Source organism: Amphibalanus amphitrite, unplaced genomic scaffold (genome assembly GCF_019059575.1).
Source record: "Amphibalanus amphitrite isolate SeventyFive unplaced genomic scaffold, NRLGWU_Aamphi_draft 000621F_arrow, whole genome shotgun sequence".
NCBI lineage: Eukaryota > Metazoa > Arthropoda > Thecostraca > Balanomorpha > Balanidae > Amphibalanus > Amphibalanus amphitrite.
Genome location: NW_024882115.1, coordinates 267,948 through 282,450, shown reverse-complemented (window position 1 = coordinate 282,450; position 14,503 = coordinate 267,948). Strand labels below are relative to the sequence as shown.

At 50.1% G+C, this 14,503-nt stretch overlaps 1 protein-coding gene across 1 annotated transcript; it reads left to right on the top strand.

Moving 5' to 3' along the window:
- Window positions 1-126: 126 nt before the first annotated feature.
- LOC122363464 (cyclin-C-like) lies at window positions 127-14,049 on the top strand. Its single transcript, XM_043332759.1, has 7 exons — window positions 127-339; window positions 2,375-2,481; window positions 2,945-3,151; window positions 3,462-3,585; window positions 5,585-5,712; window positions 12,402-12,600; window positions 12,978-14,049. The coding sequence occupies exons 1-7, from the start codon at window positions 308-310 to the stop codon at window positions 13,048-13,050; spliced, it is 870 nt and encodes a 289-aa protein (XP_043188694.1). The 5' UTR covers window positions 127-307; the 3' UTR covers window positions 13,051-14,049.
- The last annotated feature ends 454 nt before the right edge of the window (window positions 14,050-14,503 follow it).

Here is a 14,503-nt window from a genome sequence, read left to right as displayed (position 1 = left end):
TTTTAGCAGAATTTTCACTGTAAAAATTAATTTCTTAGCTTGAAGTTGTTAACTTTGATGACGCAAGATATGCGATTAGATAAAAATTTCTAGTGGTTTCCAGCAACCCTAGCGTTTGTTTTCTATTTACTTTTGCTGTTGCTGAGAGGGATGCAGTCATGCAGTGGATCCCCCAAGTGGATCCCAAGGCCGTATAAGAGGTGGATCCATTGCATTGGACGCGAAAGCCAAGCTGCTACGCTCCCTAACCCAAAACAACAACAACTGGATCCATTGTTATTAAAAAAAAGCTGGACGAGGCGGTGAAATGGCGGGCAATTTCTGGCAAAGCTCCCACTAGTAAGTTGGATTCCAGATATTTTGTTTTGTAGCGCATCATTGTCATGGCTGAAGTCAAAGTAGAAAATGGGGTTTGTTGCTCGAGGATTGGTAGGTAGGTATCTAGCTACCTTCCTACCTACCTACCTCAGGAATGATGTCCCTGCTATCCTATCTATTTTTCTTTCAAAGTTATTTCTGAAAAGTGCTCTCGCCTCTCAGATTCGACCAATTGGGCCAGACTGGAAAAAAATGCATGTTATGCCGAATATGTCCGGCGCAGTGGCAGCATTGCACCAAAAATTTCCGTGCACGTCTGCCGTAACTTTGCATTTGCCAAATTCAGCTCATGTCAGCAGCTGAATTTTTCAGTGCAGGGCGGCCACATAATTTTTGTCGAAAGATGGTTACTGATTTTATTCAGCATGCAGGTCAATCTAGCAGCAGCAGATTCACCTTGCGGCTTGCAGGCATCCTTGGAGAGGTGTCAGGATGAGATGTCCCCACCCTGGTCATCGCGTGCCCAAGCTGGCAAGCTGCCTCGAGCCTTTCCCGCCCCGGTGAGGCCTCAACCCTCGGCACGGAGATAGGTATGGAAGACCTTGCTGAACATCGCCGAGCGTTGATAAATAATAGGTACTGCAGTGGGCTCCTGCCCTACGGTATTAAGGGGAATAAGAGCGAGGACGACCTGGCGAAACAAGCAGCCGCCCTGCCACCTCAAACACCTCAAACACATGCTCACTGACCGGCTGTTCATTGTGCGGCCGTGCGGCCTCGCAGCAATGGCGCGACAACTGGTCCGAGTTACTATTCAAGCCACTCCTCGGGAGCACGCCGCCGCTCCCTATCCCCAGAGAGGACCGAGAGGACGCCATTTCATGACGCCGCACCAGATTAGGGCGGGCCATTGGGGCCGCTCGCTCCAGTACGTGCGGTGTGCACCGAATCGGTTGTCTCCACTCCACGGCATGCCAGCAGTGCCCACACAAGCGGTGCCCCGCGGCGCTCTGTGCCGTGTGCCGAGAAGAGGCTGATGTGCCGGAGCACGTGCTGCTCAGCTGCCCGGCCTTCGGGCCTCGCTGACTCCCGCCAGTCTCAAACACGCCTCTGCGTAGATTTTCGTGGCCCCGGAACTTCCGACTCCGACCTTGTTTCATGGCACGACGCTACAGTGCGCTAAGCGTATTGAGGCATTGGGTTTCCGTGGAAAAAAAACTTGTTCGGACGCTCAAACCTGGGAGAGCGTCCAAGGCCCCGGGGAGGAACGCCCTGTGTGGTTGATGTATAGCCTTGATCGGTTGATGTGCACATGTTCATTACATAAAAGTGGCTTAATTTTGACACACATAGGCACCCAATTTTCGGCGCAGATCATGCAGGAATTTCAGCACAAAATCGTTTGCGCCGAATTTCGGCGCAAGAGGGTCTCACGGGCGTCCGGCGTAGTGTATGGATGTTTTCCAGTCTGGATATAGGGTTAGTGGTTTAACCTTTAGCCTTGAGAGGGCAAAAACTCCCAAAAGTTTACGTTTTCTGAGCGCGTTTTTCTGCAATAACTTTTTGACACTAAGCTTTTGATCCAATTTTCATTGATGTTATGGACGTCATATTTCTCTTGGTTAACCCGGCAGGTGGTGGGCCTCCCGGCCACCTTCCAAACTTTTTCAGAATCACAAACTTTTTTAGAGGCATGGTCACATATCTTGACCTGGTGAACTAAGAGATACAGGGTAAGAGAGATGAGACACACTAGGGTCTAAACTTTTACACACAATGCGCTCATAAGCTATACCAAGTTTTGTAGCACTGCGCACGGCCGCTTTTCTACACACGCACAAAACTGACTGGTGTAACAAATACGCCCCTCCCCTACCTGGGTGGAGGATATCCTCCATTGTCTATGTTCCTGTATCACTATTTTTAACTTTTTTTCTGGGGGATAGAGATGTGTACTTCTACTTACTAGAGATGTATACTTACTAGAGATGTATAATAGCTTCTACTCGGTCCCAGAAATGCCTTTGAACAGTCATTTTTTTTTTGTCCGTTTCAGTCAAGAATGGGTCCTGGACAAACAGGAATTAACCAGCAACCGCCAGGCAGACTTACAAGTGATAACAGAAGATGAGTACCAGAAGGTCATGATCTTCTTTGCCAACTGTAAGTAGTAATGCTTATTATGATGCCTGGAGATCGATACAGTAATCAGTGGCTAAAGGCACACTCGCACAGCTCACCTATGTGCAGTTCACCTTTTGCTCCTCTCATTGGAATGTATGTTTTACTAACCTAGTCGCTTATCCCGATTTTCCGCCGCTAAATCGTTCCCGGCCTATAATCGCAAATTAAGCGGTCGAAACTCTAGCTACATCGGCTTTCGTGTCGCAGAACGGAAAACAGGACCTTGCACATTGTGATACATGTGTAATTCACCTACCTCCTTTGTGTTCACTGCCCACTTACCAGTTACCACCGTCGTATGTGTTCAGCTACTGCCATGTTATGTGTTCTTAGCCAGCCATCTCGATAACCAACCACCGTTCTACGTCTCTGTGTCCGTTACCACTTACCTACCAGTCACTCCAGCTTACCCACCGGTACCGTCGCGTCTCTCTGCCTCCAGTCATCCAGGTGCTGGGCGAACAGCTGAAGCTGCGCCAGCAGGTGATAGCCACGGCCACCGTGTACCTGAAGCGGTTCTACTCACACAACTCGCTTCGGTGTGTGGACCCGCTGCTGCTGGCGCCCACCTGTGTGTTCCTCGCCTCCAAAGTGGAGGAGTTTGGAGTCATCTCCAACAGTCGCCTCATCAACACGTGCCAGACGGTTGGTGAGTGTCTGATTAACGCTTGTTTTAAGTTTGGGCTCTCAGGCTCAGGATAAGAAGACCAAGTTCAGGCTTGATTTTAACTGATGCGAAGAAACTAGAATGAACATAGGGAATAGGGAATTAACGTGTATGCGGTTATACCGAATCTTTGGGAGCCAGTGGCCTCTGCAGTCCGGATGCCCAGAAATACTTTCAAATTATCATACTTTCAAATTATCATTGTACTGAATTTGTCGTCGCGTACCGAAATCGCCGTTCAGTATGCATACTCCCGGGATGCTAATGCGTGCTGTTATTTATTTTCTTTCAGTGAAGAACAAGCTGGCGTACGCATATGCCGCTGAGTTTCCGTACCGGAACAACCACATTCTGGAGTGCGAGTTTTACCTGCTGGAGAACCTCGACTGCTGCCTGGTAGTGTACCAGCCTTACAGGTGAGAGACTCCGTGACAGGTGACTGTGTGACTGGCTGCTTCACATGTGTGACGAACCTATTAGCTGTGTGACTGTTCGGCCGCGTATCAGCCTTACGACCCACGGGTGTGTGGCTATGTGATACTGTTCTACTGCGTGCATGATATTCTTTATTTACCGAGCAACCTTTTGACGTGCTACACGATTTTTTTTGGAAATCATTGACATGCTCCGCATCACACCTTGGCAATCTATGTTTATCTTTTGTCACTAGCGGTGGAGATTGGGTACCTGATCTTGCTCAGGCTTACTCTGTTATAAGGTGCATCGTTCAAAAGCAATATCCAATTGTTGAGTGGGCGACCCACCTAAGGCGTTTGGGAGAGACCCAGCTAAGGTCGTTATTCTCAATCAGCATATATTTGTGGTGAACTTATCGTTGCATGCTAACTTAATTTGCTGTAAATTGTCCGAGAAATAGTCAAAGCCACCTGATGCAATCATAGTGGTTCACGAAGTTTACCATTATATATATTTCTGTATTCATTTGTGAAACTAGTCTATGATTTCACCAGTCAGGTGTTTTTCCAAATTCCAAGCCGATGTAAACCGACATCGGTAGCATACTAAGATAAAAGCAGGGATGAATGACCACACACAGTGCACACTAGCAGCTAGCCCCCTTGTGGTTTCAAGTTGAACAATTCTCTATACGTAGGTGGCGACACCGCAGCCCCATTCGTGCATGGTCCCAGTCTGGTAGGGGGAACGCCGAGTGACTGGGAGAGATCGCCAATAGTGAGCTTCTCTAAACGGACATCGTCAGATTTCTCTGGGCCAATCTCGCGTGCTCGGTAGCTATATGCTGCTCTTATGTGAAAAGACGGACTTGGCCACGAGATGGAATACTGGACAGGTATTTTAAGCTCCAAAGAAATGGCAACTCGACATGCCAGCGACTCTATCCATTGATATTTTGCAAGAGCTTTTCTGTATTTTGTTTTTGTGATCATTCGGCAGACTTAGAAGAAAAAACAAACATTGGCACGTATGCGGAGGCTCGACAGTGCTGTGTGCTTAGCGCAGTTATCCGCCTTAATTGCATTTGGGCGGGTGTAAAGTTGCCATACAATGGCAAGTTCCCTCAAACTAAACTTGGGGTGCTCAATAACAAAGAAATGATAGTAGTAAACCATTAACATCATTATGATATTTTATATCATATTCATGGAAATACGCCGATGACCACTGTAGTCCGGGCGCCCCCCCCCCCCCCCCCCCTGGAAATAAATTGTGGTCAGAACTTATTTCTGTCAAGGCAATGGGTATATTTAAACTTTTCAATAGTGCTCCCAGCATTTTACTTCATGTTCTTAAAGGCTTTTCTCAATCGCTTCGCTGCGTTTCAAAGGAGCACCACCATATTGCAATAATAATAGACATGGCTTTTCTGAAGCCACGACACAAGAAACAACCATTGTGTCTAAATGCGGCATCGCATCATTTCAAACCAGGATAGATAGGATTCGTTTGCGTCACCGAAAATCCTCGGCTTTGGATCGGCTCTAGGGCCAGACTGAATGGATTATGGTCGGACCAAACCAAATCGAACGGTAACGCCAAGTCAAATCAGATATTCAGCAGAACAATAGCGGCGATCCCCGGAACCTGGTGGGGCCGGTCTGCCCGGCGGCGGCCGACCGACGCCGCCCGAGTGGCCACTCAGGGTAACCGTGAGCGCAGGCGACGAACTACATGGGGGTGACAATTCACATTAACTGCTGTTTTTGGTAACATTGCGTATGCGTCGGTGGATTAATTTGTGGTCATTTGCATGTTGATATGCATATGGTATGCCGATGGCAAACGCAGCTCGAGTTCTCAAGCATCAGCAGCAGAAGCAGCAGTAGCACCAGCAGCAGCACTGCATCTTTATCACGTTCACAGTCGTTTGTATTTCTGTATAGGTGCACTGTTTCAAACCTCTGCTGCAGTACCTGAAAACGTGCACTGTTGCAGGCCTCTGCTGCAGTACACACAGGACCTGAACGCCGACGATAATACGGTCTCTGTGGCGTGGCGACTCATCAACGACAGTCTGCGAACGGAGGTCTGCCTGCTCTACCCGCCCTACATGATCGCCTTGGGTGAGTACTGCTCCAATGGACCGAGGTCTCTTTACTTTACCCGCTCTATTTGACTGCCATTTCTTTACTTCTGACAGAAGGCAGAAGCGTCATTGCTTAGGATACATCTGTACTGAAAAGCCTCATTTGGGCAGTCATACAGTGTCAACTGCTGAGGGTAAGAAAAAGAAACGCGACTACCAGCAAGCGACGGTGAACGGGGCAAAATAGGTCAACAGGCTGCACGGTACGCTGTTGTCATTATATTCATGCTTCTCTTACAGCTAAGTTATATTGGACTTTCGGTAACACTTTCGGTAGCGGACAGGGGGCCTCAAATCCAATTACTAGTTGCATCTCGAGCCATCTGCGATTGGGCATGAGCGCATACTTTGGCTTGGTCTTTTTGGATGCTGCTGACCCCAAACTCTTTTTCAAAGACTAAGGTATACTTATTTTTTCAGTTGATCGGAACAATTGCTGTTCTGCAGTTTGCTCGTGATAAATAGTAGTCGGTATTCAATGCTAAGCGCACACATTGCGTTTTTGTTTTTACTTATCAGTCATCTTTGTGATCAAGGGAGGGCACATAATACGCTAAGCCGATTTGTGTACCAGAAATAACTTATCAACTTTTATAAGCTGATTAAGATTGATTTTGTTGGATCTTTACATAGTGATAATGGTAACGCTGTCTCCCTAGCGCTCTGATTTAATCACCTTTATGACAGGTTAGGGGGGTCCGAAATGTATTAAAGTTGTCCGAAACCACGGGAACCGGGTTTTTCCCATAGGTCCTTTCAATACCTTTCCAAAATGGTGCGGCAATCGAAATTTTAAAGAACTTTCACCTTGCCTCAAATCGATTGAAAGTTTATCAAATTTAGCCAATTTAGTACTTAATGAACGTTCCCTTATAACTATGGCCCTCAGTTTTATGGGCAATAGGCTGTGCTGGCGACCTTATTTGCGAAGAAAAAAATTGCAGCGAACATCACAAAATGTATTATAAATTATAATCTATTTCAAGAACGAAACGAAAAGATCACATCATGACTTTGTACCGTATGGATTGCAATATATCACGTAAAGTATCACATGTCATATTCCCAGGATAGGAACCGTTCTGGTCTATGTTTGCCCACATGTGCCCTGGAACGCTAGGTCTAGAACGCAGATGCTATGGTCTTCTTCTGGAAGTCTGGAAACTTGCGTCGGTGGAGCTCCACCCCCTGCAGCAGGAACTCCCTGGTCGTGTCGTCCTTCGTCAGGATCTCCATATAGTCGGTGACGAGTTTGACCCCGCGCTCGGCCATGTCGTTGGTCACCTTCACCGTGGTGACGAAGGCGACAGTCTCCTGATAATCCGGGTCCTCTGACCACGTCTCGGGTCCGCTCTGCAGCCAGCTGGTCCCGGTTTCGAGCAGCATGAACAGGGTCCAGCTGTTAGGCCAGAGCAGGTCCACCAGTTCAGTGCCCTCATCTACGTCGGGGAAGTCCGGGACTCCCAGCTCGAAGTCATCCGGGACGCGGAACGTCTGCAGTCGCGCCGCCAGCCGCGACTTTTCGTCGACATCCACCTTGTCGCTGAACAGCGAGAAGACCACCAGCCCCTGGGTCAGGTACCAGCCGTGCCTCCGGAGGACCTTCAGCGCTGTGTCAGCCACGTCACGGTCCACCGCCCTGTATCGCAATAGCTGTTTCACGAAGTGGAGGTCGTTGACTGGAGCATCTGCCCCGATAGCCGCCTTCAGGAACTGTGGGACGTTCCTGGAAGGCGTATATTGTACGCCTTCCATGCCTCCCTGGGGTACGACAAGGCCACCATCGCCGCCCTGCGCAGGGTCGTCCAGCTCAACTGCCTGCTGTACGTCCCGCAGTTCCTGAAGGCGGCTATCGGGGCAGATGCTCCAGTCAACGACCTCCACTTCGTGAAACAGCTACTGCGATACAGGGCGGTGGACCGTGACGTGGCTGACACAGCGCTGAAGGTCCTCCGGAGGCACGGCTGGTACCTGACCCAGGGGCTGGTGGTCTTCTCGCTGTTCAGCGACAAGGTGGATGTCGACGAAAAGTCGCGGCTGGCGGCGCGACTGCAGACGTTCCGCGTCCCGGATGACTTCGAGCTGGGAGTCCCGGACTTCCCCGACGTAGATGAGGGCACTGAACTGGTGGACCTGCTCTGGCCTAACAGCTGGACCCTGTTCATGCTGCTCGAAACCGGGACCAGCTGGCTGCAGAGCGGACCCGAGACGTGGTCAGAGGACCCGGATTATCAGGAGACTGTCGCCTTCGTCACCACGGTGAAGGTGACCAACGACGTGGCCGAGCGCGGGGTCAAACTCGTCACCGACTATATGGAGATCCTGACGAAGGACGACACGACCAGGGAGTTCCTGCTGCAGGGGGTGGAGCTCCACCGACGCAAGTTTCCAGACTTCCAGAGGAAGACCATAGCATCTGCGTTCTAGACCTAGCGTTCCAGGGCACATGTGGGCAAACATAGACCAGAACGGTTCCTATCCTGGGAATATGACATGTGATACTTTACGTGATATATTGCAATCCATACGGTACAAAGTCATGATGTGATCTTTTCGTTTCGTTCTTGAAATAGATTATAATTTATAATACATTTTGTGATGTTCGCTGCAATTTTTTTCTTCGCAAATAAGGTCGCCAGCACAGCCTATTGCCCATAAAACTGAGGGCCATAGTTATAAGGGAACGTTCATAAAGTACTAAATTGGCTAAATTTGATAAACTTTCAATCGATTTGAGGCAAGGTGAAAGTTCTTTAAAATTTCGATTGCCGCACCATTTTGGAAAGGTATTGAAAGGGCCTATGGGAAAAACCCGGTTCCCGTGGTTTCGGACAACTTTAATACATTTCGGACCCCCCTAATGACAGGTGGTATGCATGCAAATCATTCGCTGTGATTATTTGTCTCGTATTTGTTTATTTGTGTTATGAAGGAAGAATGCCGAAAGAAACCACTTTCAGCCGCCCTCTAACAAACAACAATTATTAGTGTGTGCCCTTAAAATTCAGTGTCAGCGGTTCTTCTCATCAAAGTAGACATTCGAGAACAACAAAACGTCATCATTTTGCAAATCAGGCAAACAAATGCCGCGGCATCCTTCCTAGTTCATATCGTTTAGGACAACTCTCCGTGAACAGATCAGCTACCTTTCTACTTAAGTCGATCGTCGTCCGGGGCACGAAGTTCGAATCTTCTTTTACATGTTCCAACCATCAGTCTCTAATGAGTGATTGGGCTGAGTGTGTTCAGGCATCATTGATACGATCGATACTTCTATTAGTTAGAGCTACCTCGGCCGCAAGCAGAACACAGAAATTGTGCTTGAAACTCTTCACAGCTTACTTTGTCTGTTGTTTGGAGCCTGCCTGGCAAATCGCATAATTGCCTTCAATTCGAAATGCAATGCTGAGTACTGCGAACTGCCTTACTGTGATGCGACAGAGTGAGATTCCTCTGACGTTTTTCATCCCCCTCGGATATTTGCGTTCATCATTCTATGCCAATATCCTGGTATTGAGCCAGTTTTTGATTATATGTTCGAATGCCTTCCGGTTGGGAGCAATGCAATATTTAATTTTCCGAGGCATTGCCTTTATAGATAACACCTTTAACGGCCATCCACTGAAAATACTGTGCGTTGCTGGTGCTAACTGGGCAATATCTTTTTCTTTGAATTTTCACATTCTTTTGGATTCAGTATCCGCGTCCGCTGACCACGGTCGATTGACTTCAACGGACTCTGTTCATTTTCTGATGGGACTGCGGAACATTGTTTCCCCGCTGCAATATGCGCTGAGCTCTCTTTCCAACGGATGTTCTTTAAGCCGGGAAATGTTCAGGTACAATTGCATTGTATGGTTTTCTGTCCAGCGGCTACCTCACATATCCTTCTGGCACGTCTGCGACGGTGGAACATTGCCATGGCTTCCGGCCGCCAGCCGCGTATCTCGACTGTTCTGGTGAATGGAGCCGGTGAATGGTGTGCGCCCGGCCACTCCGCCGGTAACCGGCGCAGCTCTGGCCGCCAGATCTGAATGGTGGCGGCGGCTGCGGCGGCGGCGGCGGCGGCGGCGGCGGCGGCGGCGGCGGCTGCGGCCCCAGGCGCCGTCTGTCTGTCACCGTAAACCTCCCCCCGTAGCGGGCGGCCGGGGCGGGGCGGCGGCCGCCACCCGCGCACCGATTTACCGCCCGGCCAGCACGGAGACCGGTGGCGATGGCCCATTTCGGTCCGTGCCACCGCATTGTGGCTGCCGGGTCGCCGGGAGCGCTGTGACAGTCGGGCGCCCGGAAGCGAATCGCGCCCTGTCGCCTGCGACCTGGCCGACCGAGCAGGGGCGGGCGGGGCGGCGAGGGGCCAGTTCCGGCGACCCGCTGCGGGGGCGGCGTATCGCACGCCCCCTGGGGTGTCCGCCGTCCGCCGGCGCGCCGCTGACGACCGAGATGTGTTGACCAGTTTCGCACCACCGAAATAGTGGCTGACGCGTGGGTGTCCTAACACCGATAGCGGCCAATTGTGTCGTGGCAAGCGTGGGCCTGGGTGGCCAGAACAAACACTATGACGGCGACGAACTACCCTCCCGCGGGGACGTCAGCTCGTCACGGCCTCATACCGCCCTGGGGGCCGTTCGGACACCACCCCTGCGTCTCATAACCCGACCAGGCCCGCCGCCGAGACGCGGCATCGTTCGCGGCTGAATGGCGCTTGCTTGACGTCACACCTGACATTTCGCGTGGCGTCCATGTGCCGCTTTTGTCGCGCGGCTCACGATCGTCCGAGGGATATCTGCGCCCGTTCGGAGATGTTGGATGGGCCGGGCCAGGTGCCGGCTGCCGTCCGACGCCCCCGCTCGATGATGGATTGGTATCGTTCGCTGCCGGGGAAATGGCCCTGGTGGCTGACCACAGGGCGCGCCGCTCATCTTTCACCCACACGGCTCCAGTTGGGCCGGCACGGCGGCGGAAAAAGAGCCGGCCGCCGCCGGAAGTGGCCCTGGAGGTGATAGAGATTGGTCGGCGATGGGCTGGACGGGGCCGTGTGAGGCGCAGACAGCCCCCCACCCCCGTCACCCCTCGTCCCGCCCTCCCCGTCCCGTCCCGCTGTGGCACTATCCATCGGCGGCCACAGCGCAGCTCAATAGTAGAACGGCCACCATGACAAAAACCAATCGCTCTCGCCAAGTTTAGCAACATTGGAGAGCGGAAATAGATGAAAGCGCAGCTGCTGTCAAAAACTTATAGGAAACGCTTTATAACGGAGATCACCGAGGCTGCATTTCCGCGGATGTTGTAACTCTAGCGTAACTTTTATATATATATATATATATATATATATATATATATATATATTATTTCATTGTTTGCGTAAAGTGGAATGGGGTCGTTTTTCGGAGTGGAATAGCACATAAAAGACGCAAGTTACTGTTACTGCTTTTATCTGAGCAAGCCACACTGGCACTGCTCAAACTGTTCTTTCGCGCAGACATTTCTCTTGCATGATTTAGGTTCATTGGTCATAATGCTGTAATGATTTTCAACGCATAGCGTCGATTTTGTGTCGACTTTTTCTTACAGAACCTGCTTAGGTACATAGAAGTGTGCTCGTTCAGCTTGAGTGTTGAATGAAACGTTGCAGCTCCACCCACTACTTGATATTTGTATGACCGACTGTGGATGAATGAGAAACTTGGCAAACTCTCGGGACTCAATGGGTTGAATCGTGATTTATGAATTGGTGAGTCCATTAGCGGTACCCCACTTCAAAAGTCGAACCCTTGCGCACTCAAAGTTATGGTACGGTAGGATATTTAACCTACGCCTTACTTACACGTACATATATTGATGCCTGCTGTCTGCTTTGCCTCATAATGTCATTGGCCGGTACTGAATGTCGGTAACGATCACGTATTATGTTGCTGTTTTATTTATTGTCCTAGGCCGCTAATAATTTCGTCAGTGATTAGACGTATTTGACCCTTTTCATAGGCGGGGAAGGGTTAGCGGCACTCTTTGTTGGGATCTATTTTTGAAATGTGTTTGACATTGACGTTCTACTTGTTTGTGTCATAGATATTTACCGAGGACAAGGTATTTTACTGCAATCACTTTATCGAACGCCACTTGAACTGAAAGAGTGGCGCATGGTGCTGAAATTGGCAATATTTTATGGTTGAGGTGCGTTGCCGATTTGCAATTACTTCAATTGTGTGATCGCCGATGTTATATCGGAAGAAACAAGTGTTCAGTGATGAATATCAACCCTTTTCACATTGCATTCCGTGAAGTTATGTCACAGTAACGTCCTTGGTCCGCCTCTTGTAGTACCGTCATGACTTCCCCCGCTGACTTGAGCAGCTCATTAGCGTTCACAGTCGTAAAATCATTTAACGGCCATATAACCGATGCCTGTATGGACCGCAGACAGTCGTCACGCTCCTAATACGCTGTTCATAAACCGATGCCAGCTGTGGGGTCAGCCGCATTACGCCGCCGAGAGATCATTCAACGATTAGTTTTACGGTCCTGGGTGAAACCCGGGCTAATTTGCCGAGGTTATTATCCGTCTCAGGTCATTACGACTGACGCCGTCCGAGTTCATACTGGAGATACTACGAAAACCGTCGTACCCCACGACCCCGTCGGGTAAACTCCCCCCTCCCTGCCCGGTAGCGTGTCTGCACATGGCCTGTGTGATCCTCAACAAGGACAACAAACAGTGGTTCGCCGAGCTGCATGTCAACCTGGAGAAGGTGATGGAGATCTCGCGGCACCTGCTGGCACTCTACCAACTGTGGCGCGGCTATGACGAGAAGAAGGAGATCCAGGCGCTGCTCCAGAAGATGCCCAAGCCCAAGACGCAGCCCTCCAGGTAACTAGGTGTCCCAAGGGTATGCAGCAGTATTCGGCACAAGCTTATGGCGGGGTGGAGTAATTTGACTCATTTGTTTTACTTATAATATTATGAACGAATATTTTCATGCAAACTTGTTAAAATACACGAGATTTTGGCGAGCATTATCCCCTTGAATGCTATTCAACTGACATTGAATGCCAATTGTTCTTGCATCTCTTATGTATTGATTTATTAGACGGTGCGCCATATAATTTGTATTGTCTTTCCGACGCAATGGCCGTTATGACTTTTCCTCAGCCATTGCCACTGGTGGAATTAGTGCATATATAGCAGCGGTGCTTTTACGTTTTGTATTAATTCCGTATATTGATGTGCCGCCTGTTTCCCTCCAGGCCACCTTCGAGTGCCCAGAAGGACCTGAACGGACAGTCCAAGGACCTGGGTGTCGGCGGAAAACACGGCTAACCCTGCTCAGTGGAAGCAGCTCTAGTACATTCACATCCGAGAAGGCGGTGACACGACCTGGGAAAACAGTTCCGACTAGGGGACATGCGACCTGGGACTGGGCGAACAGCCCCGTGAGATTGTCGTTCCATGGGTCGGTCTCCCGTATAAACGGTTGCTGAAGGGGATCTTGTCTCGGCTACCAGTAAACTGCTTCTTGAAGTCGGTATTCTGTGACCAGCGGTTGGCATAGAGCTCTCTCGTACCGTCGCGATATTCCAGGAACGTTCCGTTTTATTCGACCCTGTGACGCTCTACGTAACGTTGTTTGCTTAGTTCTTTGAGCCGGCTAACCGGTGCTCACGTAATACCGCCATGTTTTGATGACCGATCGACAATGGGGGTGCGCGATACCAGGGGAACCACTCGAGCTGGGAAGGCCTGGCGTCTGGAAAAGGTTAAAAACTGTGTCGAGCAAGATGATGTCATGCAAGGATCGGTTCTTACCTGCTGGGTGTGTCGAACGTTTTTGAAGCGGTTGTTTGGAGAACTATCCCAGTTGTTCCCAAGTGGTCTCCATCCATCCGAAACCTGTGATGGCGTGCTTGTTTGGGTGGTTGAGAAGGTTTGATGGAAGTTTGTAGAAGACATGCATACTTGACTTGAAGCGCGAGGCTTGAGAGACGCGTGAATAATTCATCACCGGAATAGTTGCAGTAGTATCACGTTTCAGTATCATGTTTTTCTCTCTGTCTCTCTTTGGCGTAAACAATATCCGTCTTGTTCATAGCGTATGACTGCAGCTAGTAATGTACCGTTCTGAAAGACTGCGATACACTTTTGGAGCGAGATGATTGATCACGGCAGGAATATGCACTGTAAGTAAATACCTTTTTGTATATTGATGTGCAACAGACCAATACCCGTTCTGCAGCGTGGGTAGTTTCATTCCGCCTTCGCGGATGGATTGTCATTGTCTGATGCTTTCTGTCGGCAAATAAATGCATTTCTGTGACCAATGCAATATGTCTATTCGTATTGTCTCGCCCCCGATCACACTTGTTGCTGGGAGTTCGCAGCCTGAATGGCCGGCCTCTCTCAGAGATTCTGACGAGCTTCCGGCAGCGGGGGCGGCGTCGTTGATGGACGGAATACGGACGGCTGCATTCAATCGCACTTTGACACTTGGCGGGACGCGTTGTATCAAACATTACCAGATGTATCGCGGCGTCAGCGCGCTCGCTCCGTTCGCCCACCCGCTCCAGCAAAGTTTGTCCGCGTGCGGCAGACGCTGACATTTCCTGTCGCTGCTGTAAAGTGGCTTGCACTCGGCTGGTCGGCGACAGATCTGAGACACGCCTCCACACGCAATTACCGCTCGACTCGCCAGCAGGCCACTCCGAGTAACCAGTTCTCGACATGGACACCTGGCTCGCCGTCGTTGTGCTTCCACGAACCTCTGTATAGATGTCGC

What these genes read in the sequence shown, in the direction of transcription:
- LOC122363464 (XM_043332759.1), top strand. Translation starts at nt 308, where the DNA reads ATGGCGGGCAATTTCTGGCAAAGCTCCCACTA. An exon ending in GTAGTGTACCAGCCTTACAG is followed by an intron (nt 3,586 to 5,584) that starts GTGAGAGACTCC and finishes GCACTGTTGCAG; the next exon opens with GCCTCTGCTGCAGTACACAC. An exon ending in CCCAAGACGCAGCCCTCCAG is followed by an intron (nt 12,601 to 12,977) that starts GTAACTAGGTGT and finishes GTTTCCCTCCAG; the next exon opens with GCCACCTTCGAGTGCCCAGA.